Source organism: Piliocolobus tephrosceles, chromosome 1 (assembly GCF_002776525.5).
Source record: "Piliocolobus tephrosceles isolate RC106 chromosome 1, ASM277652v3, whole genome shotgun sequence".
NCBI lineage: Eukaryota > Metazoa > Chordata > Mammalia > Primates > Cercopithecidae > Piliocolobus > Piliocolobus tephrosceles.
The window spans coordinates 5,200,465-5,226,140 of record NC_045434.1 but is presented as its reverse complement, the minus strand read 5'-3'; the positions used below and the strand labels follow the sequence as shown (position 1 = coordinate 5,226,140).

The 25,676-nt window shown below is 38.0% G+C and overlaps 1 protein-coding gene across 8 annotated transcripts in view; it reads left to right on the top strand.

Moving 5' to 3' along the window:
- SDCCAG8 (serologically defined colon cancer antigen 8) overlaps positions 1–25,676 on the top strand; it is a 256,242-nt gene that overhangs the window by 138,573 nt on the left and 91,993 nt on the right. For 7 of the 8 annotated variants that reach the window (XR_002732368.1, XR_002732369.1, XR_003309619.1 and 4 more), the window contains exons 14-15: positions 20,349–20,476; positions 22,604–22,712. Coding sequence is in view for 5 of the 8 variants with exons in the window: in XM_023216160.1 (XP_023071928.1) it covers positions 20,349–20,476; positions 22,604–22,712 (237 nt within the window). In the remaining 3 variants the exon portion in view is untranslated. The remainder of the gene's footprint in view (positions 1–20,348; positions 20,477–22,603; positions 22,713–25,676) is intronic. The other variant, XM_023216161.1, reaches the window with a different exon arrangement.

Genomic DNA, 25,676 nt, shown 5'->3' with positions numbered 1-25,676 from the left:
TTCTAAAAATTTAGAAAATTTTACAGACTTGTTTGATTTTACTTAATACAAGCATCTGCCATAAGATTAAATCTTGGGATAATCTTTCAAAATATAAAAGCAGCCTTGTGAATGAAGTGCCATTTAGGTTCACATTTAAGTTCACGTTTATAACGGTGTTACTTTTTGCCATGTATTTTCTCCTAAAAAATGATCTTCCATTTTCTTATAAGAAATTTGAATTGAGTCATTGGTTTGCCCTTTTCCTAAAGAATATGATATCTAAAATACTAGTAAATAATTCAACATTGAGTGATTTCATGTCTGATTTATGAAGGGAGAGTAAATACTTGATAGCTATCGTTGTCACAAAATAAATTCAATTGAGAGTGTAATTTTCACCTAATTTCTATGAGTTTATATTTTTCACAGAACTAGACTATTGATACAACTTCTATTTCTTTAGATAGATTATGTGTTTGTTTGGCAGCATATATTTGAACTTTATTGAAATGGAACTTTGTTTTTTAAATGATGGAATTTATAATATACATGAATTGATTTGTATATTATGGGTTAAGTTTTTCAAAGCAGTAATGGAGCTGTGTGTTAATATATAGCTTATAATTGAAATGGTACATATTTGTACATTTTAAGCCTTTCAGTGTAAAATTTCTTAATTGGAATACTCTCTCCCTTGGCTAATTCATTAGTGAAAATATTTATTCCTCAAGTTAATGCTATCTAGTATGATGCAATTTTTACATAGTGTAAACTTGTTTATGATATTTTGATTTCACTTTAAAACTTTTATTTTGCTTCTTATACATATAGTTCACATTCAATATAATGAGAAGTGCAGACACACATGAAGAAAATACTTATCAGCTGTCTGGTTTTACAAATGATCATTAAAACACCATGTCTTACTACTTTGACTCCAAATTATTGTCTTCCTGAACCCAAAAGTAATTTTCACAAGTACATTACACAACAGAACTTCATCTTCTGCTGGTTAGCAGTAGAGGATTTAAATCCATGCCGACAGTTCATTTGACAATGACCTTGAGGGGCTTTGCTTCTTGAAGAAGAAAGCAGAAGCTTGCGGTAAACAAAGTTCACTTCTGACAGATGGATTGAATGACAGAAAGGTTGCGAGTGCCAGAATAGCCCTGGCAGAGGAGGAAATGTTCAGTGGAATCCAACAGGAGAGGAGGTGTGAACAGGTGCAGGGCTGCTGACGGAAGGGAAACCAGATGGAAGGAGCCAGAGCCAGTTTATTTAAAGGAAAAGGCAGAAAACATTGAAAGGCTGTGCGATCAGTGGCTAAAAGTGTTCATAGAGGAAGGTAAAAATTCACAAAGCAAAACTGCACAGTGGGGTAGCTAACACTTAGCATAATGGTAGTAATTTGTGAGTTTAGTTTGGAAGTTGCAATTGAAATACATTCATCTTGGCTCTTGACACCATCAAGTATAGATATTTGAAAGTTGTTTATTTTTTTCAAGTTTCTAAGCTTTTTTAAATCCATCCATTAATTTAATTTTTTCCAGCCAGAAGCTCCATTATGATAATACTAAAATTGTGTCGTCAGCTAGGAAAGAAAAAAATTTAAAGTGAAGGTTAACGTTCCATTCAAATTTATCTTGTGATGCCTCAGTTTTGTTCACATATGGGAAGCAAATGCATGCACTGTTGGGTGACATCTGTAATATCTAAGAAATTTGCTATGTTAGAATAGATGCTGTTGGTTGCTTTTGTTGTTTTGGATCTCTGTTCATTTTGTGAAGTCCGATTTGATTGTTTCAGTAGGAATAATGCTCTTTAAAATACACATTTGCCTGCCACAGTCTGCAGGTGAATTTCTGCTGCTGAGGTTGACCTGATTTTCGTTGACTTTCAGTGACCTGCCTTTGGGCAGACACCTGCAAACCCAAGTATGATTTACAAAAAGAACAGTATACATACAGTGAAGCAAGAAACAAGGACTTTCTTGTTTTCTAAGACCGATTAAAATGTAACTTTCTCCTCTGCAAACCAAAGAGATCCCTGCTAATACTCTGTGTGGCCAATTCATACATACCACTTATGTGGGCCCTCGTCTGCCACAGTTTTCCTTGAAAATTTTACTACGTTACATTTCTGACAAAGAGACGCCAATAGAGGAGGAGCTATTAAGAAACTATCACCAGGAAACATGATGAAAATGCACAATTATTTTGAGGTTTTAAAGATCTCGTAAATAATCCACAAAAGTTTCTGCACACTGTTCACAGAGATTAAAGACACAAAGTAAATGAGTACTGTATTGACATGCCTTGTTTCAGAACTGCCTGGATCAAATAGGTTATGTTTGACGAAGGCTGGATGTTCTGTGATGTTTTGAGTTTAGAGAGAATGTCTGTGATTCGTGGCATGCTTTTGTCAGTAAATACAAAGAACTGAAATTAGATTAGCAGTTATAGAAGATGTTGATTTACTCCTATGCTGTATATCAAGATCATCATTTTTGGTCTTTTTTTTTTTAATCTGGATGAGGCAATATACAACTATATTTTGAAGGAAAAATGGTAAGTGATTTCTTCTAGTAAATGGAAGTTGATGACTTGTATTTTAAAATCATCTGCAAAATGTACTTTTTTCTCCCACTTGTTAAGGAATTCTTCTTATTAATAACTTCTTATCTAATAACTTCTTATTAATATAAAATTTTATATAAAATTGATTGGAGTAGCCTTGCTTTGGTTATAGTATACTGATTTTGCCATCTCTTCCATCATAATTACCAAATTTATTTATATAATAATGCTACCAGCATGGTGCTGCTTTGTAAAATAATAACATAAAACTCACCTGAACTATGAGATTCACATTGAAAGGCAGTAAAAAGAAACTGCAATGATCAGTGTCATCATTTGACAGTCGTATCACAAATTAAATTGCAAACTTCTTATAGGTAGAATGAATAGCTTCCCAGAAATATGTAAATTTAGTTGTACCTAGTAAAGTGTCTTACATGATACGAGTCTTTAATTTTCTTGAATGAAGGGATAACAAGTTGATTGCTGTTAAACAGGTATTCAGTCAACATTTGTCGAGCACATGTTCTGTTCTAGCTACACTAGGCACTATGTAAATTTTCCAAATAAAGAGTCCGTGATCCTTTTTCACAAGTATCTTACAACCTACCAGACAAGGTGTATGTAATTACGTGTACACATACGTGTGTGTGTGTGTAAAATCTAGAAAATAGTATATAAAGTTATAAACGTTCTGTGTCTCATGATCATCTTCAATGAATTAATGAAACTCCCATCTAGCCCAGCACTTACCATGTGTGAGAACGTTGAGAGAAGCTAAGTGATTTGCCTAGTACCAACAGTGGGTGAGTGACAGCAAAAAGTGGAGTGAATTTCCTTTCACTGAGTCTAGTGCTCTTCCTGCATCCCACGTTATACTTCTTTGTTCTCACTGATGATATGACTTGTCTGAGAAACCCCATTAAAATCCTTCAGTGCAAGACTTTCACAGCCTGCTTTGGAAAGGAAAAAAAAATTAATTTTGGATTTTGGCACACAGTTACTGGTTCTTGAAACAAAACACAAAGGTTCTTTAGCTTGCAAACAGTAATTACCAAGTTCACTTCTTAGAACTTTTTATTTTCTTTTGCTGGAGTCTCACTCTGCTGCCCAGGCTGGAGTGCCGTGGTGCGATCTCAGCTTACTGCAACCTCTGCCTCCCGGGTTCAAGTGATTCTCCTGCCTCTCCCTCCCGAGTAGTTGGGATTACAGGCATGCACTGTCACACTCAGCTAATTTTTGTGATTTTAGTGGAGACGAGAATTCACCATATTGACCAGGCTGATCTCAAGCTCCTGACTGGGCTCAAGCGATCACCTGCCTCGGCCTCCCAAAGTGCTGGGATTGCAGGCGTCAGCCATGGCACCCAGTTAGCCTGCTTGTTGGAACTACTTCTGGGAGGGGTAGTAAAGATAACCTCCTGCATACACGCTGCTTACTCTGTGATAGGCACATTCTATACCCTAACTCACTTAATCCCCACATAACCTTTCCAGGTAGATTCTGCCATAAACCCCGTTTGACAGATAAGAAAACTGAGGTATTCAGAGGTTAGTACCTTGACCCAGGTCACAGTGCTACTAAGTGGTGCAGTAGGCACTTAAGCCTAGGCAGTTAGGCTCCCGCCTATGATTTTATCCATTACACTATATTGCCTCTGATGGTGGATGTTGTGAAAAATAACTTCTGTCACCAGTTCCTTTTGGAAAGTTGTATTCAACAGGCTAAACCAGGTTTCTTGACAGTAAGGGCTTCTCAGCACTTTTAATATGTTAGTGCACACTGTGAGTCTCTTAGAAAGGAATTTAGATTTCAGGGTTTCCCAAATTTATATGACTTACAGAAGCTTTTCTATCAAATCTCCACACATCTTCCAGGAATCAGGTTTTTAGGAATACACTTGGGGAAAAACTGAACTGAATTAATTTGTAGTAGGACTACTGAAAACTATCATACAGGGATTATTCGTTATTGTATCTCATCAGTATTGTATCTCATTGTTATTGTATCTCATCATTATTCGTTATTGTATCTCTGCAACACCCTACTCCATCCCGCCCTGCCCCGCAACTTCACTTTCATTAGAACACAGATGGCTCATGGAAAGAGTAGATAGGTTGGTAACTTTCAATTTTCATTTAGTCATTTCTCTAAAATGGGAGTGTGGGGTGGGGAAGCATCTTTGACCAGACTACAAGAGTCACCAGACAGCTGTGCCAGAGTCATGTTCCAAGTTCTTCCATATCTTACTGTCCCAACTTTGCCTTTATGTGATAATTCTATTTATTTTAAATTATGTGTTTATTCTAGAAAACAAATTTGACAATTACATAACTAGATTGCCAGTCAGTTCATTGAAGTAAGACGCCTTTCAAAGCATGACTCTTTGAATGAGATTTCATAGAATAGAATGGTATTGTGGTTGCTCTCCTGTATAAACGTTTTAGACAATCTCCTGCCAGGAATTACTGGCACAGATTTGAAGTATGGGCCCCTAAGTCAGACTCTGCACTAGATTTTATTTTCCTTCAACCCACGATATGGCAATATTCCTCCCTTTTATGTGTATTCTTTCCTGTGTTAGGAAGAAATAGAGCAACTCATGGGCAATAAGCTCTGGAAGTCGAGAAGTTTAGCACTCATAATGTGCTAATTTTTCTGTAAATACACTTGGAGGTGCCTATAATTTATAATTATGTCAAGCAGTTTCTACTGGTGAGGTTTTCTATAAATAACCGTCTTGTAACGATAACGACTGGAATTGTGATTCTCATGAAGTCTTACTATGTGTGGTCCTAGCTTTCCCACCCACCCCGCTTTCTGGGTTCTCAAATTACATTTCCTTCAACAAATCAACTCCAGCAATTTTTATAAAAGTTTGAAACCATTCACTGGCTTATTTGTATTCCTCAAGGTGCAGAAAACGTTTGGGAATAAGCGAAAACTACAAAGGAACAGATTAACTCCCCAGGCGGTGGGATAGCTTCCTAAACTGGCTGACACATTGATTGACAAGCTAATACGACTGCAAGGTCCTCTCGATGAACTTTGAAACTAGTCGTTTCTTACTAGAAACAAGTAATGAATGATATAAGGATGATTACTAGAGATTGAGTAAAGAAATCCACGGGGAAACATTTCAGAGAATCTATTTGCCATTTAAAAATTATAGAAAGACTATCCAATGATGAAGATTTTCCAATTTTATTTACATTCACTTATTAGGAAGGAGTCTGCGACCCGGGTACATAACCGAACATTTTTAAAATAGTTTGCCAGCTTGGCTGTATGGATTAACTTTTTCATAATGCTTTGTAATTTAATTTTAAATGTGAATATGTATTTTGGGAGTTGCTTCAAACCAAATCAGATTTGCAAAAAAAAAAGAAAAAGAAAAAGAAAAAGAAAAAAAAAACCAAGGATCGTTTTGGTAAATTATGGTGACTACTTCAGCTTCTGTTGTTTTTCGTGTTCTGTCAGAATTCTTCTCCTTTGTTTCTCCTTTCAAATAGTAGGTGAGTGGCTGAATTAAATGAGAAACTTATCAAGGTTAAAAAGGGTCATTTTAGTAGTTTTTGAAAATTATGAGTTTTGATATCTTCATGAGGCACTTACGTTTAGTAGTTTTGGGCACCTGGTTTTATTTGTGGAATCAGGATTTAAAATGCTGCTTTGCTATAGGGTGGTAGACAAAGCAGTGGCACTCGGACCAGTGCTATCCAATAGAAATACAGAGGGAGCCACAAAGTCATGTGGCCACAAAGTCACAGCCACATGTCATTTAAAATTTTCAAATAATCACATTTTAAAAAGTAAAAGGGAGCCAGGCGTGGTGGCTCACGCCTGTAATTCCAACACTTTAGGAGGCTGAGGCGGACAGATCATTTGAGGTCAGGAGTTCGAGACCAGCCTGGCCAACGTGCGGAAACCTTGTCTCTGCTAAAAATACAAAAAAAATTAGCCAGGCATGATGGCGCACAACTGTAGTCACAGCTACTCAGGAGGCTGAGACAGGAGAATTGCTTGAACCCAGGAGGCGGAGGTTGCAGTGAGCTGGGCAACAGGCAAAACTGTCTCAATTTAAAAAAACAAAAAAAAGCAAAAGGAGACAGGTGAAATTAATTTTAATAACATAGTTTATTTAACCCAATGTATAGAAAATAGTATTATTTCAATATGTGATTTATATAACATATTATTAATGACATATTTGAAATTTTTTTCCTAAGTCTTCATACCCCTTCGTGTATTTTGCACTTACAGCATGTCTTGATCCGACCTAGCCATATTTCAAGTGCTTACTAGCCCGACGTGGCCAGTGGCTGCCACTCCAGGTGTCACAACCCTACACTTTTGTTTCTCAGTTTTCCACCTTTCCCACGATGCCCATCGGAGATGCAGTTAGATTCCATGAGCTTAAAACCCTGAATTGTTTCTACAAAAATGGGAGCCATTTTATTAAAACAAGAAAATCATGTCATCTTTTTCTTGAATTTTGGAGGCAGTAGCCAGAACTCATGTTGATTAGTCTTTTTCTGAAGAACTGCCACTTTGAGGAGGCGGAGGAAGACGGGGAAGCTACCGCTCACTGACCATTACTTGAAGAGCAGGTGAACGATGAAATATACAAGCATCACATTATAATAAGTTCTTCTATATCTTACTGTCCCATCTTTGCCTTTATATGTTGAAGAGTTGTTGAAAATAAATTTGACAATTAAATAGCTAGATTTAATTGTTAACTAGGATTAACAATCTGTTGTTAATCTGTTAACTGGATTTAGACAGTTTAGGAACCTTTCAAATGGTGATCTGGGCTGCACATTGTCAGTTGCCTTATGTGGAGCTTCTCACATAATCCTGATAATATCATTTGTTTAATGAGAAAAGTGAGGCTTAGACTGGGATGAGGGTCCGCCTTGACATGACACACCTAGCGCACGGGGGAGCCTCGGGGGAGCCTGGGCTGAAGCCCAGCCCTGTGTGTGCGGTGCTGGGCAATGCTGCCTCCCCCCTGTGGAGCTTATGTCAGTAAATCAAGGAAAATTTTTATTCTTTCCTCAAGGCTGTCTTTGAGATAATGACATTGATTGTTCCAGTTTGAGTAGTCATCTTCTAGGAAATAATAAGGATGACAATAATAAGTACTATTAATATTTTTTAACTTACTATATGTCAGTGCTGTACTAACAGTATTTTATATGTCATATCCTCATAGTCCTCTGAGGAGAGGTACTGTTATTAACCTTATTTTTCATTCAAGAAAACTGAGTCGTACGTTACGTGACTTACTTAGAGCAGGAGTTCCCAACCTGGGGCCACCTGAGCTCCACCTCCTGTCAGAGCAGCTGCACCGGATTCCCATCGGGGCACTAACCCTATTGTAAACTGTGCATTCAAGGGATCTAGGTTGTGCGCTCCTTGTGAGAATCTAATGCCTGATGATCTGTCACTGTCTCCCATCACCCCCGATGGAACTGTCTAGTTGCAGGAAAACGAGCTCAAGGCTCCCACTGATTCTACATTATGGTGAGTGCTATAATTATTTCATTACATATGTTACAGTGTAATAATAATAGAAATAAAGTGCACAATAAATGGAATGCAGTTGAATCATCCCCCCCCCCCCCCCCCCCCCCCCCGGTCCGTGGAAAAATTATTTTCCACGAAACCAGTCATTGGTGCCAAAAAGGTGCCTAACCACTGACTTAGGGCACACAGCTAGTAAATGGAGGAACTGCGACTTTGATGGTAAGTCTAGCAGACACCAAAGCCTGTTCTCTAAACTTCTGCCTCCTTATGTACAGGTGCCCTGCTGGCAGTGGAGCTTACATGCGAAGGGATGAAGGCTGAAAGTATCCTATTGTTTTTAGGGGTATTTTAGGATTTCAGTTGCTTATACTTATTTTCTCAGAGCACAAAGTCCTCTGGTTTGAATTTACTCAGGGCAGGCTACCTTGTGGAAATTAGTTTGAAGATAGATTTAGAAGGCTGGAAGAAGCAGGTCTCCAGGAATGGAAAGGGCAGCTCCATAGCTACAGGAATGGTGAGGATGAATACTAAGAAATGGCTAGAGGAAGAGAAGGATCCAGCAGACCCAGGTTATTGAAGCAGAGGAAATTATTAAGGCTGTAGCTAAGAATAGTTTCAAGTAAGTATTACAAATAGAAATAATGTTAAATCATAAAATGACTAAAAGGCAAAATGTTTTGATGAAGAAAGTGACTTTATTGTATCAAGAACAAGAATTTTCTTATTTAGAAGAGTGAGAATAGTGGAGTAGGAATCAGAAAATTTGGGCTCAGGTTGGTTTTTTTCTTCTATAAATATAGTGCTCTAGAATTGTGTGCAAAGATGGAGAGGTTACAGAGTTCTCAATCAGACTTTAAAAATGGGCTACAGTGGTCTTGTTGCCAAGTCAAGGTTACTAGTCCATAGAATACAACTGTAAATTCTATATACATGCATGTTGGATGTTTGACCAAAGGCACACCATCTCAGCAATAATGAAAATTCTACTGTCTTTGTTACAGAAGTTCCCCACTTACTCAAACTTAGACATCTTTTTTTTTCTCGTTCTGAGACAGAGTCTTACTCTGTCACTCAGGCTGGAGTACAGTGGCACAATCTCGGCTTACCGCAACCTCCGTCTCCCAGGTTCAACCAATTCTCCTGTCTTAGCTTCCTGAGTAACTGGGATTACAGGCACGCACACCACACCCGGCTACTTTTTATATTTTTAGTAGAGATGGGGTTTCACCATGTTGGCCAGGCTGGTCTGGAACTCCTGATCTCAGGTGATCTGCCTGCCTTGGCCTCCCAAAGTGTTGGGATTACAGGTGTGAGCCACCGCGCCTGGCCCAAACTTAGACTTCTGGCTAGTTTGAAATATAGCTGTAAATTGGGGCATACATTTAAAAGCACTTTTAAGAAGCAAGTAACGATTACAAAGCCCTTGCACTTTGGCACTATCGTGCAGCATCTGTGGAACTATCGTGACACACTTTTAGATGTTAAAAAGCAAAAGGGAAAAAAATTAAAAAAACAAAAAACATGGCAGCAAATGACAGCAAACCAAGCAATAAAAAATTATAAGAAGACCAGTATGCTTTTGGTTCTTTAGAATAACATCTGAGACCTTTCTTGCAATGAATATTATTGAGTGCCTTCTGTTTCTAGCCACTCTATTAAGCACTTAAAGATCTGGCAATGAGCAATGATCCATAGGCGCTCACTAGCAGAAGGAATAGCAACAGTACGTAGGCTACCTTGTTTTAAATTATGAACCTTAATTATTAAGGAGAGCTTATTGTATTTGGTATAGTTTGCTTAAGAAAACAGAGACATAATTAACACATTTTAGACATATTTCTACTGCAAATGGTCAGAATTCTATGGATCTAATACCTGGAAAATTCTCCTATGTGGAACATATTTTCAACATTCTAGATACATGATGCGTTACTCTGTCATACTCATAAAATATAATGAAAGTATTTAAATTATAATTCTTACTATGATACATATTTCTGAATAAATTTTATAGCCACAAGGGAGCCAATGTGTTCCCCATTTAATAATATGCCCTAGAAATTAATTTGTAAAACATTTTAGTAATAGAATAGAAACTTTTCAATTAATTATGCTACAACTTGATAATAATGAATTTCCATTGACATGTTATAGAAATGCCACTAGAATGCATATTGATCCTACTGATACCTGATTTGAAGTTACTCATCAGAGGGATTAGTTACTGGGAATTTGTAGACCAAGTGATATTTTTCAGAGACGAAAGCCAGGAATGCATCAAAGTCATTAGTTTATATAGACAAATTGAAATGGAAAACATGAATTTTTGAAAATATGAAGATACAAAGGCAAAATCATGATCGAATTTATTTTAGATAGTAGCGTATTTGTCCTTATCATTTAGAGTGATTAATTGGGCACCGAATGTTGTACAGTAGGATATGGTGGCACTTTACTCTCTCAGGATCTTTGCCCCATGCAATCACTTAATGCATTGGGCACCCTGAGCTATTGAAAACATTTGAGGACTGAAAAGTAATGAAGTGTGCATTATCAAATGCACTGAGGCTGTTCAGTCTCAGTATCTACCTGTGGTATCTACTGTATCTAAAGAAACCATTACAGAAATTGCTCTTACTATTGCTGTAGTAATAAGTGCTTTCCCTGATTCTAATGTTGTCCCTTCCCCATCTGTTCCCCACACTGCAGCCAGAGTGATCTTTCTAAAGCATGAGTGTGATCACAACACTCCGCTGCTTAAAACCCTACATTGGCTCCCTATTTCCCTCAGGACGAGGGCCTTAAAAATAGCTTCATGTTCTGGCTCCTGCCTACATCTCCAAGTCTTGTCTTTCTTCAATAATCTCCCCTCTACCAACTGCGCACTGCTGCCCCACACGATATACCCTCCAGCATCCAGCCATGCCAAAACCGTTCGCAGTATTATATACCCTCCAGCATCCAGCCCTGCCACAACCGTTCGCAGTATTCTCGGGGCACCTGGTTCTCTCTCCACCCTGAGTCTTTGCACAAACTGTCCACTTCACTTGTAATAATCTTCTTTATATTCTTTGTATAGCAGATTACTACTCATATTTTAAGCTTCTGATTTTTTTTAAGCTTCCTGAAATCCTTCCTCCCTGTCCCCAGCCACTCCCCAATTCCTATCCTTTCCACCTGTATAATGGTAGGAATTTAGCCCTACTTTAATATTTACTATACCGTGAGTTGTTTTTTTTCCCCAAAACTCGTTTATTTTGTTCACTAGACCATAGACTCTTTGAGGCCGTGGTCTACATCTTGCACACTGATGCATCCCCATACTTTTGTGCTTGGCACAAAGTAGTTGCTTAAGTATTTGTTGAATGGATGCGCAATCCACTCTTTGATTAAACAAACCCCATGTGAGGCAGTGCCATGGAATGGAAAGAACACTGGACTTGGAGTGAGAAGACAGATTTGGATTCCAGCTTTGCTACTTACTAATACTGCATGGCTTTGAGAAAAATCTCTTAATTCCCTGAGTTTGAGACGCTTTATCTATCAAACAGGAATATCTGTTCCGTCTCCCTGTCCCATAGAGATGTTATGAAGAATAGCGAGGTCGGTGCATTTGAATGTGCCTTTTAAAATAGAAAGTACAGACATGCAAAGGATGATGTGATAGTAACTGGAGTTGATAGTAAGAGTCTGCGGTTTTGTTTTAAACGTAAATGGGATTGTGCAGATGTAATAGAAGCAGGCAATAGCTCGTCTACTGTACTGTGTTTTGCTTTGAAGGTAAGTTTTCAAATTATTTTGGAGATACTGTAAGAACATTTTTGGAGGGAAAATTATTTTTAGAGATGTTTCTGTTAAATATTTCCTTTCTTTTGTGTATATTCCCTTGAAAGAAGTTGACCTCCTTTCTGTTTCTGCTTTCCTCACTAGACATGACTCATTCTCTGATCTGATAACTCATCTTTCAACATTGTGCTTGAAGTTCTGACATACTTTGCAGTGAAGAAAATAGAAGTAATTTACTCCAGGAAATATGTATGATGCCATTAAGTCTTTTGCATACTTAAGGAAGTAGAGATTCCAGAATCTCATTCCTGTGTTTTCCTTTCTGTTTCTTCTCAGTAGTTCTACATTTGTTCAAATAAGACAATATAGGCCCTGTTAGCTGTAAATAAGCATAGAATTTTGGGTTCTTCTCAAACATGGAAGACATCATGCTATGTACCAATTTTATTATTGTTTTTGTTTTGTTTTATTGCCAATAATAATAATAATAAATTCTTGGCAAAAATAGGGATTATCTTATCACATTCTCTGACTGTAGTCAGGAGACAGGGTGATACTTACCCCTGTGAGGATACTTAGTACTTTCCGTCTTTTAGCAGTTGATCATTCATTCATTTGTTTATTCATTCATCAAATGTTCATTGACCACACAACTGTATACCAGGCACTATTCCGGATTCTGGGGATAAATTAGTGAGCAAAACGAAGGTTCCTGTTCTCCATGGACTCTATTTTGATGCACATTCCAGATTGATGCACACGTCTCATCTTTTCTAGAGCCTGTGGCCACTTGAGGCAGGAGATGTGTTTGTGGTACCTTTCAATGTTTTTGCAAAGGTGAATATATGTCTTTAAGAAGGAGACAACTAATTGACCGTGTCATTGTAGGAGAAAGTAATCTAATAGCTTAGAGGACAGCAGGGAAAGAAGAAGGAGAACTAGTTGCTTGGGATTTGGCTGTTAAGATGGATAATATGGCTATTAAATGGCACACTCCCACAGAGATAATTGAAATAGAAACTTGTTATCCTTTCACCCTTCTCTCATTTCTCTACATCCCTGATAAAAGAAGAGATTGAAGCATAGTGATTCACCGTGGAGTGAGAGAGCCCTGGATTTCCTGACTATAACCTTTAAGAACTAAAGAACATGAACATACTGTATAACCTTTCTAGGCCCCCATTTTCTTATCTATAAAGCGAAGATACTAACAGAACCTACTTTCTATGGTTGGTATGAGGATTAAATAAAAGAATGCATGTAAGGACCTTAGCTTATGTATAAACATTAGTAATTGGTAGCGTCTTAAAATGATTAGTCCTTTAAGGTTGGATTTTTTGTTCTGCTTGAATGAAGAATGCCAGTATTAAAGGAAGAAAGTTATTTGTCTATAGTCACACAGGTGATACGGTGGTGGATGCCATACTCTGACCCTCTAGCTCTGTGAGTTTTGGCTGTACTCCATTGCCTCTCAAGGTGTCATCTTCCCAGAGCACAAAGAGAATAAACTCAAAAAGTACCTATACATTTGTTCAAAAAACAAGGCAAAACAAAACAAAACTATAAGCAAATATTTAATTCTAGTTGCTAGTAGATTTGCTTTCCATAGATTATTAATTTTGAAACTACTTTCTGTGTATTCCAAGTTTGAACAAACAGGTAAGTATGTTGAGGATAATAGGAACCAAGTTTCTTACTACTGAGGAAAAAATTACAATTATGGAAAAAAGGGAGATAATGTTCTATGTATGTTGTTGACTTGTAATTGGAAAGACCAGTATGAATGTGTATGCATATATTCCTATAGGATACAGATAAATATTTATATTTATATTGACATTTATCAACTTATATGTATATTCATATCTAGACTTAGTCCACCAAGGTGACCGAGAAGCAATGATTTTGCAGTAGCAGTGAGCACCACCTAGTGACAGATCCTGGTTTCTAAATACCATTCCCCATTAAAGGCACAAAAAGAGCTGCTTGTTCAAATGCTGATTCCAAGACTGGTACAAGGACATTACAAGACGAGCCTGCAACATTTTGTGGAGATAGAAAGTCACAAGAATAATAGAGATGTCACATAGGAACCACCTTGAAAGGGTTCCCACTGGCAAAATTCGGGATAAATTGAGCATAAAAATAATAATCATAATGGATTATAACCCACTGAATATGATATGAACCCATGACTCCATGCTGATATTAATGAATTAATAAATGATAGAGAAGGGAAAGCTCTTTTTTTTTTTTTTTTTTTTTTTTTGAGACGGAGTCTCGCTCTGTCGCCCGGGCTGGAGTGCAGTGGCCGGATCTCAGCTCACTGCAAGCTCCGCCTCCCAGGTTTACGCCATTCTCCTGCCTCAGCCTCCCGAGTAGCTGGGACTACAGGCGCCCGCCACCTCGCCCGGCTAGTTTTTTGTATTTTTTAGTAGAGATGGGGTTTCACCATGTTAGCCAGGATGGTCTCGATCTGCTGACCTCGTGATCCGCCCATCTCGGCCTCCCAAAGTGCTGGGATTACAGGCTTGAGCCACCGCGCCCGGCCTGGGAAAGCTCTTTCTTATACTACAATGTTAATTAAAAAATAGAGAAAGAATGATGGAACAAAAAAGTCATTTTTGGATGTAAAACTATTAGGTAAGAGCTTGATGAAGAATAGGATGTTTGCATATTCTCAGCATCTCCCAACAAATTACCTCTTACTTATTAGGTTGGAGCAAAAGTAATTGTGATTTTTGCCATTAAAGGTAATTACTTTTGCACCAACCTGATACAAAGAGGAAACAGTAACTTTACAGTAGAGAAGCCTGGGAGAGCTCACCTAACTACTGTTTTGCTGAGTCTGACTTGTACTAGCTCATGAGAGCCAGTTATGTGTACTTCTTCCCAACTTGGTATTCAGTGATGTCACTTTGGTAGCTTACAATAGAGCATGGTGGAAGTGTCTACACTGAAAATTGGTAAATACTACAAAAGAGGGATTTCCTGTCCCCCTGGAGGCCAGTCATTAAATATCGTCTGGTACACCAGTGATGTTAATCAAGCTATCAAAGCTAATAGCACCAATATTGAGACAAATGTACATTTTCTGTCTAAACTCACATCAGTACCCAGCACCTCCATGCCCCTTCTATCTGTATTCCTTAATGATTTTCAGCCAATAAGCATGTTATAAATTCTCACAAGTTTTTTCATACCTAGATGCTACTGTCACAAAGCTCTCAATATTTTATCTTAAAAGGGAAACACCTTTTAACCAAAAGAGTTGTATGTCTCACACTGGAACTTTAGACACCAGTAAAAAGGTGAATAGGAACATGGAAGGTGGAAGGTGGGATTGGTGCCTCAACACCACAACTACCCAGTCCTTGTTCCCAGACTTGAGCCTTTCATTGTTTCTGTCCCAGGGTCATTGTGGAGCTAAATTTAACGTCATTAGAAAATATACTTTAAAAACTCTGTTTAACAAATCATTTTTGCTCTGTGACATGAACATTTTTTAAATTGCAAGATTTAAAATAATAAATGATATGAAAAAGTTGAGTATCAAAAATATAAGGTTAATGCTTCAGTCCCATTTCTAAAAAATGAGATGGTAAATATCATTGTGACCATTTTCAGAAAATGCAATCAACCAGAACTATAATTGGTAAAAAGGAGTGACTGTGCCTCCCTGTATATGTAGTCTGTATTTGAGGCCTAGCCAGTCCTTGTTCACTCCTTTTAATTCTGAATTTTTATGAAGATAACATTGACATGGCCCACACATGTCTGGATTGCAGGTGATATGAATAACTTGGAGAATAAAGGTGGATGTTGCTACTCTAGATCATTTGCTCCTTTAATTAATTAATTAATTAATTAATTTTTTGAGACAGGGTCTCACTCTGTCACCCAGGCTAGAGTGCAGTGGTGCAGTTATGGCTCACTGTAGCCTCGACCTCCCTGGGCTCAAGTGATCCTTCTGTATCAGCTTCTTGAGAGCTGGCATTACAGGCACACAACACCACATTTGGCTAATTTTTGTATTTTTTTGTAGAGATGGGATTGCACCAGGTTGCCCAGGCTGGTCTTGAACTCCTGGGCTCAACACTCAAGTGATCCACCTGCCTCACCTTCCCAAAGTGCTGGGATTACAGGTGTGAGCCACTGATTTGCTCCTTTTACAAATCAGCTTTATTGGGGTAAATTTAAGTATAATAAAATATCACCAGTTTCTAACTGTGCAGGTAAAGATGGTTTGACAAATATATAGAATTGTGGAAAGATCATAGTCATAACGTAGAAGAACATTTATATTAACCCAAAACGTGTCCTTGTGCCCTTTTGCTCCCTGGTACCCCTCTCCTACTTCCAAATCCTGGCAGCACGGATCTACTTTCTATCCCTTAGTGTTTACTTTTCTTGAGTGGCCTGTGAATGACATCATAATATATGTCTTTGGTGTCTGGCTTTTTAAACTACGTGTACTACTTTTGAGGTTCAACCAAGTGCTGTATGTAGCATTGATCCTTTTTATTTCTACTCTTCCTAGCCATGGCAAGACTATACCACCGTTTATCCATTAAACAGTTGATGGACATTTAAGTTGTTTCTGGTTTTGAGTGATTGTGAATAAATATTTCAGCCCCATAACTAACAAGAAATTCTTTTTTACTCAGTGTTTTGAGTGGGAATTAAAGCAAACCAATTGGAGAGACTGGCTTGACTATCCTTCACCAGGCTCTCACACCCAGCTGGATTTGACTCTCATTTTGTTATGCTTTGGTAAATTTTCCCCCTTGTACCTTTCTTACGAAGTATTTTACCATCTACTTTCTCTTTGGCCATGTTAAACTCCCTACTAGGGGCAAGGAGCATGTCTTATTTATCTTTATTTGACCCAGTGCCTAGCAGAGTGCCTTTCACATAAGAGAGTTATGATACATCTTTAATGCATTGATTTACATTCTTCTCTAGTCGTTCCCTGAATGCCTAAGTGCTTTTGATAATTTTTTGAATCTATTATTGTATTACCTCTCGAGCAGGTGTGGCCAATCTTTTGGATTTCCTGGGCCACACTAGAAGAGGAAGATTGTGGGCCACACATAAAAGACATTAACACTAATGGCAGCTGATGCGCTAAAAAGGAAAAAAACAAAAGGGCCCGTGCATAAATCTCATAATGTTTTAAGGAAGTTTATGAATTTGTGTTGGGCCGCATTCAAAACCATTGAGGCCGCAGGCTGAGTAAGCTGTCCAGCTGGCGGCCCAGGACAGCTTTGCATGAAGCCCCATACAAACTGGTAAACTTTCTTAAAACATTATGAGATTTTGTGTGTGTGTGATTCTCTTTTCTTTTCCTTTTTTTTTTCAGCTCATCAGCAATCATTACTGTTAGTTTCAGTGTATTTTATGTGTGGCCCAAGACAATTCTCCCAGTGTGACCCAGGGAAGCCAAAAGATTGCATACCTGAGCTCCAGAGTATTATAAAATAGGTTTCCCTAAATAAAAATATTTTAATCCTACCTCTGCCTTTAAATCATTCACTGTGCAACTTATAAGCAGACTTCAAATTCTTTTGTGACCCTTGGGGATTTTTTAGTAGGTTTTTTTTTTTTTTTTTTTTTTTTCTAACTGTAAAGTGAGAGGGTTTGATGAAACACATTTGAGGTTCCCTTTTAGTTCTAACATTCTGGGAATTTATAAAAAGCCTACCAAGTCAGAAAGAACCTGCAAGAGGGGAGAGAAGGCAACATGCGAAAGTGGAAGGGGAAAGGAGGTTGGAAAGCAAGACTATATCATGTTTCTAGGCAATGAAACATAATGTATAGTTTCCCAAATAGACGGAAAGTTGGGGAAGGATTCAAGAAACATCAGTTGATGTGTAACTCAACATTTGTTTGCAGAAGTCTGTTAACTTGTTTTATTTTATAAAAAGGACTGCAATGATGACAGTTCTTTTCTATAGTCAATTTATTTTTTATTTTTATTTATTTATTTTGAGACAGAATCTCACTCTGTCACCCAGGCTGGAGTGCAGTGGCACAATCTCTGCTCCCTGCATCCTCCACCTCTCAGGTTCAAGTGATTCTACAGCCTCAGCCTCCCAAGTAGCTGGGATTACAGGCATGCACCACCACTCCCAGCTAACTTTTGTATTTTTAGTAGAGATAGGGTTTTGCCTTGTTGGCCAGGTGGTCTCTAACTCCTGGCCTTAAGTGATCTGTCTGCCTCGGCCTCCCAAAGTGCTGGGATTACAGATGTGAGCCACCGCGCCCAGCCTATAGTCAATTTAGAATATCGGTAATTGGGCAGCTATTCTGAAAACTGATGGTGAGATTGACAACCCCTTTACACTGGGGAACTATAAGTACAAGTTTGTGATGGGTAGTTTCAGTTATGACTGTTATCTTGATATAATTATTAGTAGTGCCCCCTCACTCCCAAGTGGGTATTGGTGTTGGAGAATGCATTTATGTCACCCAATTGTTAGGGGTTGCAGAGCCCCAGGTTTCTGTCTCTGTCTCCTGCCCCAGCGAGGGGTCTGACTTTCGAATGGTTAGAGTCCACAGGGCTTTTTTTAAGCTGATTACTTTAGCAGCATAGTCTCCAACTGGCAGAGCCATTCGAACCATTCTCTTCCAAGCACCTTTTTCTAACATGTCTGAAAAGTTTTTGCCTCCTCATGTAAGACTTAAGCAGATTCTCCAGCTACACATAAAGATAGCAGCTTTCCTTTCCCCTATGACAAGAGTATAACAACATCCAATCCTGAAATATTCACTGCCTACTTCCTGTGTGCCAAGCACTGAGCTGGACCGAGGGTATAGAGACAAAGATGACAAAGGAAGCAGGCATGTAAAACAATAACTGAAGTGTGATAAATACTATCTTTGCACATTGTACACAACATATATTGAGGGTATTGAGGGAAGAATAGTTAATTCAGGAGGGAGGAAGGAGGGGGAAGAATTTTGAGCTAGGCCTGAAGGGGGTAGTGGTATGTATACATCTTACAGGGGGATTGAGTGGGCAGGTGGCGGGGCTTTCCAGGAAGAGGAAGAGACATATGCAGTGATCCATGACCAGAAAATACATAGTGTGACTGGGGAGGCAAAACGTAGCCTAGTCTGACTATCCATTTGTTGTATATGCTAGTTTGGAACTGAGCGCAACGTAAGACCGTGGACCACATCCCAGGGGGAGGTGTTGTTATTAGAAGTACCAGACAGGACCTTATTTCACGTTTAGCATGGACCCCCGATGATTCCATTTGAGTGAGGTGTGGGTGTATTTTCATTCCAGAATTTTACACTACAACGTTACGACATGCATTGACCAATTTTAATACAGGCTTTCCTTATGTTGCTTTATAATTAGAAGCCAGCGAATTGAAGTTCCACAGCGGTACATAGACTAGTAGTGATAGCTTTATGGAATTGTTTATTTTTAGTTTGGCAAAGGCTAAGCAGTAAATATCTCAATTAGTAAACTAAAGCAGCATGGATGAGAAATGCCCACAAGGAGATCAGGAGTTAGAAATAACTAAGTCAGTTAATTGAAGGAAACTCTCATATCACTTACCCATATTTAGAGTTTGAAGAACCATCCTAATGTGTGTGTGTGTGTGTGTGTGTGTGTGGGCACATGTACATGCACACACACTGTCAGTAAATCCACGGTGCTGCCAGCATTGACGTCCTATGCATTCCCCAGGTTCTAATTGTTTAGGAAGTTTCTCTGTTTGGAGCCACTGTGCTTGGTTATTGACCCAGTGGGATAGTCAGTGTCCTGTCACAGTACGATGGGATGTTGTCTGACTACAGAAGCTTTGCATCCTGCAATTTCTTTCACCGTGACCCACGAGGGATTTTCTTGTGAAGTGCTGGGGGAAGTTATTCATATTCATATTCGTATTTATGTTCACATTATATGGCCTGATGTGTGAAGATATTTAGTGAAAACATGCATGTGGCACTGCAGAATCATTTACTCGCCTCTAGATAGAGGCTCCTGCATTATATTCCATTTTAAGTTTAGAGTGAAAACAGAAGTGGTCTAGAAAGCTTAGTTTTAAGAATTTAAGTTTTGTTTAAGGATCGAATCATGCTGTTCCTAGAGTTCCAGTGTCTCTAGGAAATACTGACCACTCAGAAGATGAAAGATTCATTGGTAGTGTAAAACATTAAGAATGTTAGAGAAAAAAGGTTTGTGTTTTAAAGTTACAAACTACCGTTATTTAGTTGTTATGACTTTTTGACACTGCATACTTTAGTCCATTTGCGTTCGTGGCACGTATTTAACATTGTATGGAAGATTGTTTGGATTTTCCCTCTGAAGTGGGGGAGGGTCAATAGAAAGGTCATTGTCTTCTTAGGCTTAACAATTTACTCCGTATCAGCTCTCTCTGGTCTATAGGGGACATGATGGGGCTTTGTGCATCTGCAGATTAAATTTCTGTATGTCTCCTCTCTGTTTTGCAGACAAGAAAAAGATAGCATTCAGCAGAGCTTTAGCAAGGAAGCAAAGGCCCAAGCCCTTCAGGCCCAGCAAAGAGAGCGGGAGCTGACACAGAAGATACAGCAAATGGAGGCCCAGCATGACAAAACTGGTAGGTGGTAGGGAAAGATTAGAGCCTGGGCACTCGCTCACAAGCCAGGCCCACGCCTTACTGTGAAATGACATCAGGAACACCTGTAACCTTTGGCTGGCCGAAGGGAGCAGATGCTAACTACACCGGAGATTCCGAATTACATATTAGTTAGCGTTTAAAAGAGAAAATGGAAAGTATTGCCCACTGTCTGTTGATTTCAGAGTGCTGCTCTCACATCTGTTGCACCATCTGGATTATGAGTTTATTTACCTGTGTTCAAGAAACGTAAAGCTGAGAGAGACCACAACAAAGTAGAAAAACAAAGGGCTTGTTTTTGGCTGGGTTTTCAGGCACACATGTTATATAAAGAAAATAGCATCAGAAGCTCTGCGGGAAATGCTCTGAGCTTACAGCTAGAGTCTCCTGAATAGCATTGAACAGTTCCCACAGTACACACATGATAGCTACTCTAAAAGCCTAATGAGTTTGCTTCAGCATCCAAACTGGAGAAAAGCTTTAGCCATTAATCGGTTCTTAATTCACTGTCGCAGCTGGATGTAATTCAGTGGCTCCAAATTGATATGTTCCTTTATTTAATCTTTGCAGCTTCGAACATTTTTAGCATTTGTATGATTTCCCCACCTCCCCCAACCCAATCTGATGTGATGTTTAATCCTTTGCATTCTTCAAGTTCTCACAACTGCTGTTAAAATTCACTAATACAAGGCATTGACCACAGCTGGCAGCTTGGCTAAAAATTGCCATCTTTCATCACATTGGCACTATTCTGCAGACTGAGTTGGCCAGTAACTCTTTACCTTTAATTTGAAAGTAAAATGCACTTTGAAAATAGACAGTTTGATTTGTTCAGTCAGAGCATTATGTAGTTTCTTTCACTTTTGAGTTGTGTGTTCACAGACAGTGTTAGTCAAAACAAGACAGTGTCAGTCATTATAATTCCACGCCACATACTCCACACTGATTGTACTATTAAAACAAAAGTTTAATTGATCCTGTCTCTTCCAGAAAAATGTTGCTTAATTTTAGTGCCTCGATTTATTTTGATTTGTATGCTATATGCTTTTTGCCAATCATTGGCTAAAATTGAAAAGAAATAAAGGACTCTTAAAACTTATGCTTAGAGGTAATTTTCATATGATTTAACGTATTAATATATTGTATTTGATGGTACAGTAAAAATTATTTCTTATCCTGCGGGTGAAAAATTGCTAACATGCAAGCCATTAAATAATGTATTTACTTATGAAGAGGCAAATGTCATATTGACTCACATAATTCCCTCTAGAGCTTTCAGTAGAGATTTTCTTCTAACAGCATTTGGCCAGAAGAAACGAAAATTCACCAGGTTTAGTAGATGTTTCTCCACTAAAAACAAAAAGAGGAAATTGGAGGATAAATTATTGTTTGCCCCCACTGCTAGCATGATCCTAGTGATCAGAGTCTTGGGCAGAATCTAAGCACTAGATTAGAGTGTATTTAACTTAAGGTTAAAACCATCTTAAGAACATTTCCTTTTGTACACACACACAAAATCACACCGTTTTCAATTTCTTTGACCAGATCTCCATTGAAGCTCATGCTGTTGACAATGAAATTAAAATTCTAAAGAAAATACACATTTTTACCTTCACAATTAGAGAGGTGTATGCAAGATTGGGGGGGTGGTAGTAAACCATGTGTGCAAATATGAAACAAAGCATGAATTACAGTGCAGAAGAGAATTCCTCGATGATTTTAGTTTTGAATTATCTGGTTGTGAGAATTTTTGACACACTGTTTACAGTAAAATTGTCAAAATTAAAATATAATATCTTGCATATTACAAAGATATAAGTGTCTATGCTTCCACTTGAGGTATTCGACACTTTATTAACATGTCAAAATGTTACACCAAGCTGGTCTGATAAAAAGTGTTTCTGGTGTATACTTATGTTGAAAATAAACGACTCCCAAGATTGAGTGTCTTTCCAGATGATAAGTCGTTTGACTTAGGACATTGAAGGTGATCTAGTGGCTTATTGGAAATGTGTAGGGGTCTAAGCACTTTACCACTCTATGTATGGAAGCACTGCAGAGCGACAACCATAAACATCTTCTGTTGGTGGGGTTTATTGTTGTTTCTAGAAAATGAACAGTATTTGTTGCTGACCTCCCAGAATACATTTTTGACAAAGTTAAAGGAAGAATGCTGTACATTAGCCAAGAAACTGGAACAAATCTCTCAAAAAACCAGGTAGGTGATGTTATAGAATACTTTCAAGAGCACTGTTTGTGGATGACTCTAATTTTTCCTTGACAAACAGCATTTACCCTGTTTGATAATGTCCAAATTAAGTACCTGCTGATGTTTTCTTGGAAAATATTTTCTACATAGGGACATTTTCTTAATTGTCCATAAACTTTTATGTTTTTTCATGATGATGTGTGTACTATTATTTAACATTTTAATGTTTAGAATTGAAAACTGAAATTTCAGGAAAGAAAATATGGTAATAACATGAAGATGCAGATAAATCAAGCAGTTATAAAATCTTACATTGGTATGGTTAACACATTTTAATCTATTGTTACAATTCACCATGAACACAAAAGCTGTCTTTAGGTTAAATGATAACAGATGAAATGTGTATATATAAAAATGAAAGTAGATGGTACTTGGAAATAAACACACCAAAACTATTCTTCTCTTCTCCTAAAATTGTTATATTTTAATAGAACAGCCATCATTCATTTTATAGGCATGCTACTCTTTTATAAATCCATTGATTGGAATCTTAATGACTTTTTTCTACACACTTTCTAGTCAGATTATCTCAATGAATAAATTATTTTATATTCTAAACTGCAAGAAGCCTGACTCCTCATCTCAGCTCCGACAGTAACTGAATCATCTTGGACAAATGTATTTGACTTACTTGGACTATAGTTTCTTCTTTTGTCAATGAATGGCATTGGACAGAATCACTTGAAATTCAACTATAGAAGGCAATATTCACATAACTGATACGATGTCAAATATTACTCTATATGATAATGAAAAAATAGCCTGTGTGTCTTCTCTTCTGTATTTTTCTGAAACTTATGTAGATCTATTGAGAGCAGGAAATATGTCTCAGCAAACAAACTGCTCACTTAGATGTTTCATTCGGAAAGGATTTCCGGGAGGATCAGGGCATATCTGATCACTCTGAGCTCCATCTTGGGATCCTGCATCAACAAGCTGTCTTAGCTGATAGAACCCCCATCCCTGAATCTTTTGGGGAATCAGAGGGCTCGTGCATCCAACTCTCCCTGCTCACAGGAAGGCAGAGGCTTCTGTAACCACCAAGAATGTACTCTGACATGCGCACCTTCCTGGCATATACTAAGATTGTATTTTGGTAGGGGAAAACCTAGGTGCCAAAATACCAGATATTTCAAGGAGATTTGACCATGAAAACTAAATGATTTTGTCGTGAAAGAGACCCATAAAATATCTACAGTAGCTATTCTTAAACAAAAATACTTGATTTGCACCACATAGGTCCAAAGTAATTTGTTAGAAGCAAACAAACCAGATTATATCATTTAGGGATAAAATGATACTAATCTGGGTTTTATATAAATGTGTTAGGTCTAAAATTGGTTTGTGAATGATGACTGATCTTGCTCTCCAAGGAAACATAATTAGGGAAATTTATTATATAAAAGAGACAAAAAGGTGCTTGGTATATATTATTTAATTCTCACCACAACTTGAGACAGAAATTATTATCTTCCAGATAAGGAAACCAAAACTGTTTAAATAACTGGTGAGTGGGAGAGCTAGGGTACTAACCTAGATATTTCTGGTTCCAAAGTATATGTTCTTTCTTACAGTAATTACAGTATTTTACATTTATTGCTAAAGAAAATTCAAGTCATAGTAGTTATGATGAGAAAGTTTGGGAAGGAAAAATTAACCTTTAAATTTCCGTGGAGAAGTAAGCGTCCTTGGCATGTAACAGTTAACTTACTCTTTGCCCCTAGGCCCTCTTTTTCCTCCTCTAGATCTGTCATCTTGGCCTGTACTGGTCTAACTCAGCAGCTCTACTGCTTCTCCTGCTTCTCGTTCCTCCAGCTCCTGAACACTGCTTTGTAAATTGGATGTATTCTTTTGTATCTGACACATAGATGGCACTTAATGAATAAATGATGAATGAATGAAACAAATAGGTGTGGTGCTATTCGCACCTCCTGATCTGACTTTTGATGCCAGTCTGTTCCATTGTTGATGACTGGCAGTGTGCAGTAAAGAACACGTGACAATTCAGAGGAACTAGGTTTGAATCTTACTCTCCCACTTGGAGCTTTGTAACCTTGGGTACATCGCCTCATCTCCCCAAACCCCAGCTTCTCCTTCTGTAAAAACATTTCTAAAGCCATGCTGCAGGATTGTTATGGGAATTAGAATTATATATATAGATACACATACATACACGTTATCAAGTACCTAGCACAATGCCTGACACATTGTAATACACAGTAGCTGCTATTGTTTTCACAATAGCATTTTTAAGGGTCTTGACTGGAATTTGGGTATCACTTTACATAGCTATTGTCTTTGCCAGGGAAAATCTGACTGTCATTTGCTGATGGGCATAAGTCTATGCCACAATGAAAGCCTTTTTAAAACAGTCAGATCAGGAAAATGTGGATCTAGTTGTATTTTGTAACTCTGATGAATTAGAACAGGCACCTACTCTAACTTTACAATTTGTCTCAACCAAGGCCTGGCAAGTAGTAAACACTTGATAAATTGTTACTTACTAGTTTTAAAACTCTTAAGCGCCCCTAAAACTTGCGAAAAGTGCATTTTGTGCACCTCACAAGAGAGTAGTGAATAGGACAAATTGTGATTTTTAGGGTTGTTTGTTCTTAATTTCTTTTAGTTCTGGTTTCATTTCTCCCTGGCTTCCTACTATGACATTTTCAATAACTCATTCATGTTAAATTTAACATTCCATGTTGATGTTACCTTCTGCTTTGAAACCACCTACAAAACTTGAAGGGCTCAAACTGCTTCTTTTAAAATACAAGTTGTTAATGTAGTAAACCCTGAAGAAGCCCTCCAGGAGTGGGCCTCTGCGTACCCCATGCCAAACTATTGGGATAAATAATTTTCCCTGTGCTTTGAGGTAAGGAAAATCTTGGAGTTTCCAAAGTTTTGTCATTGTGG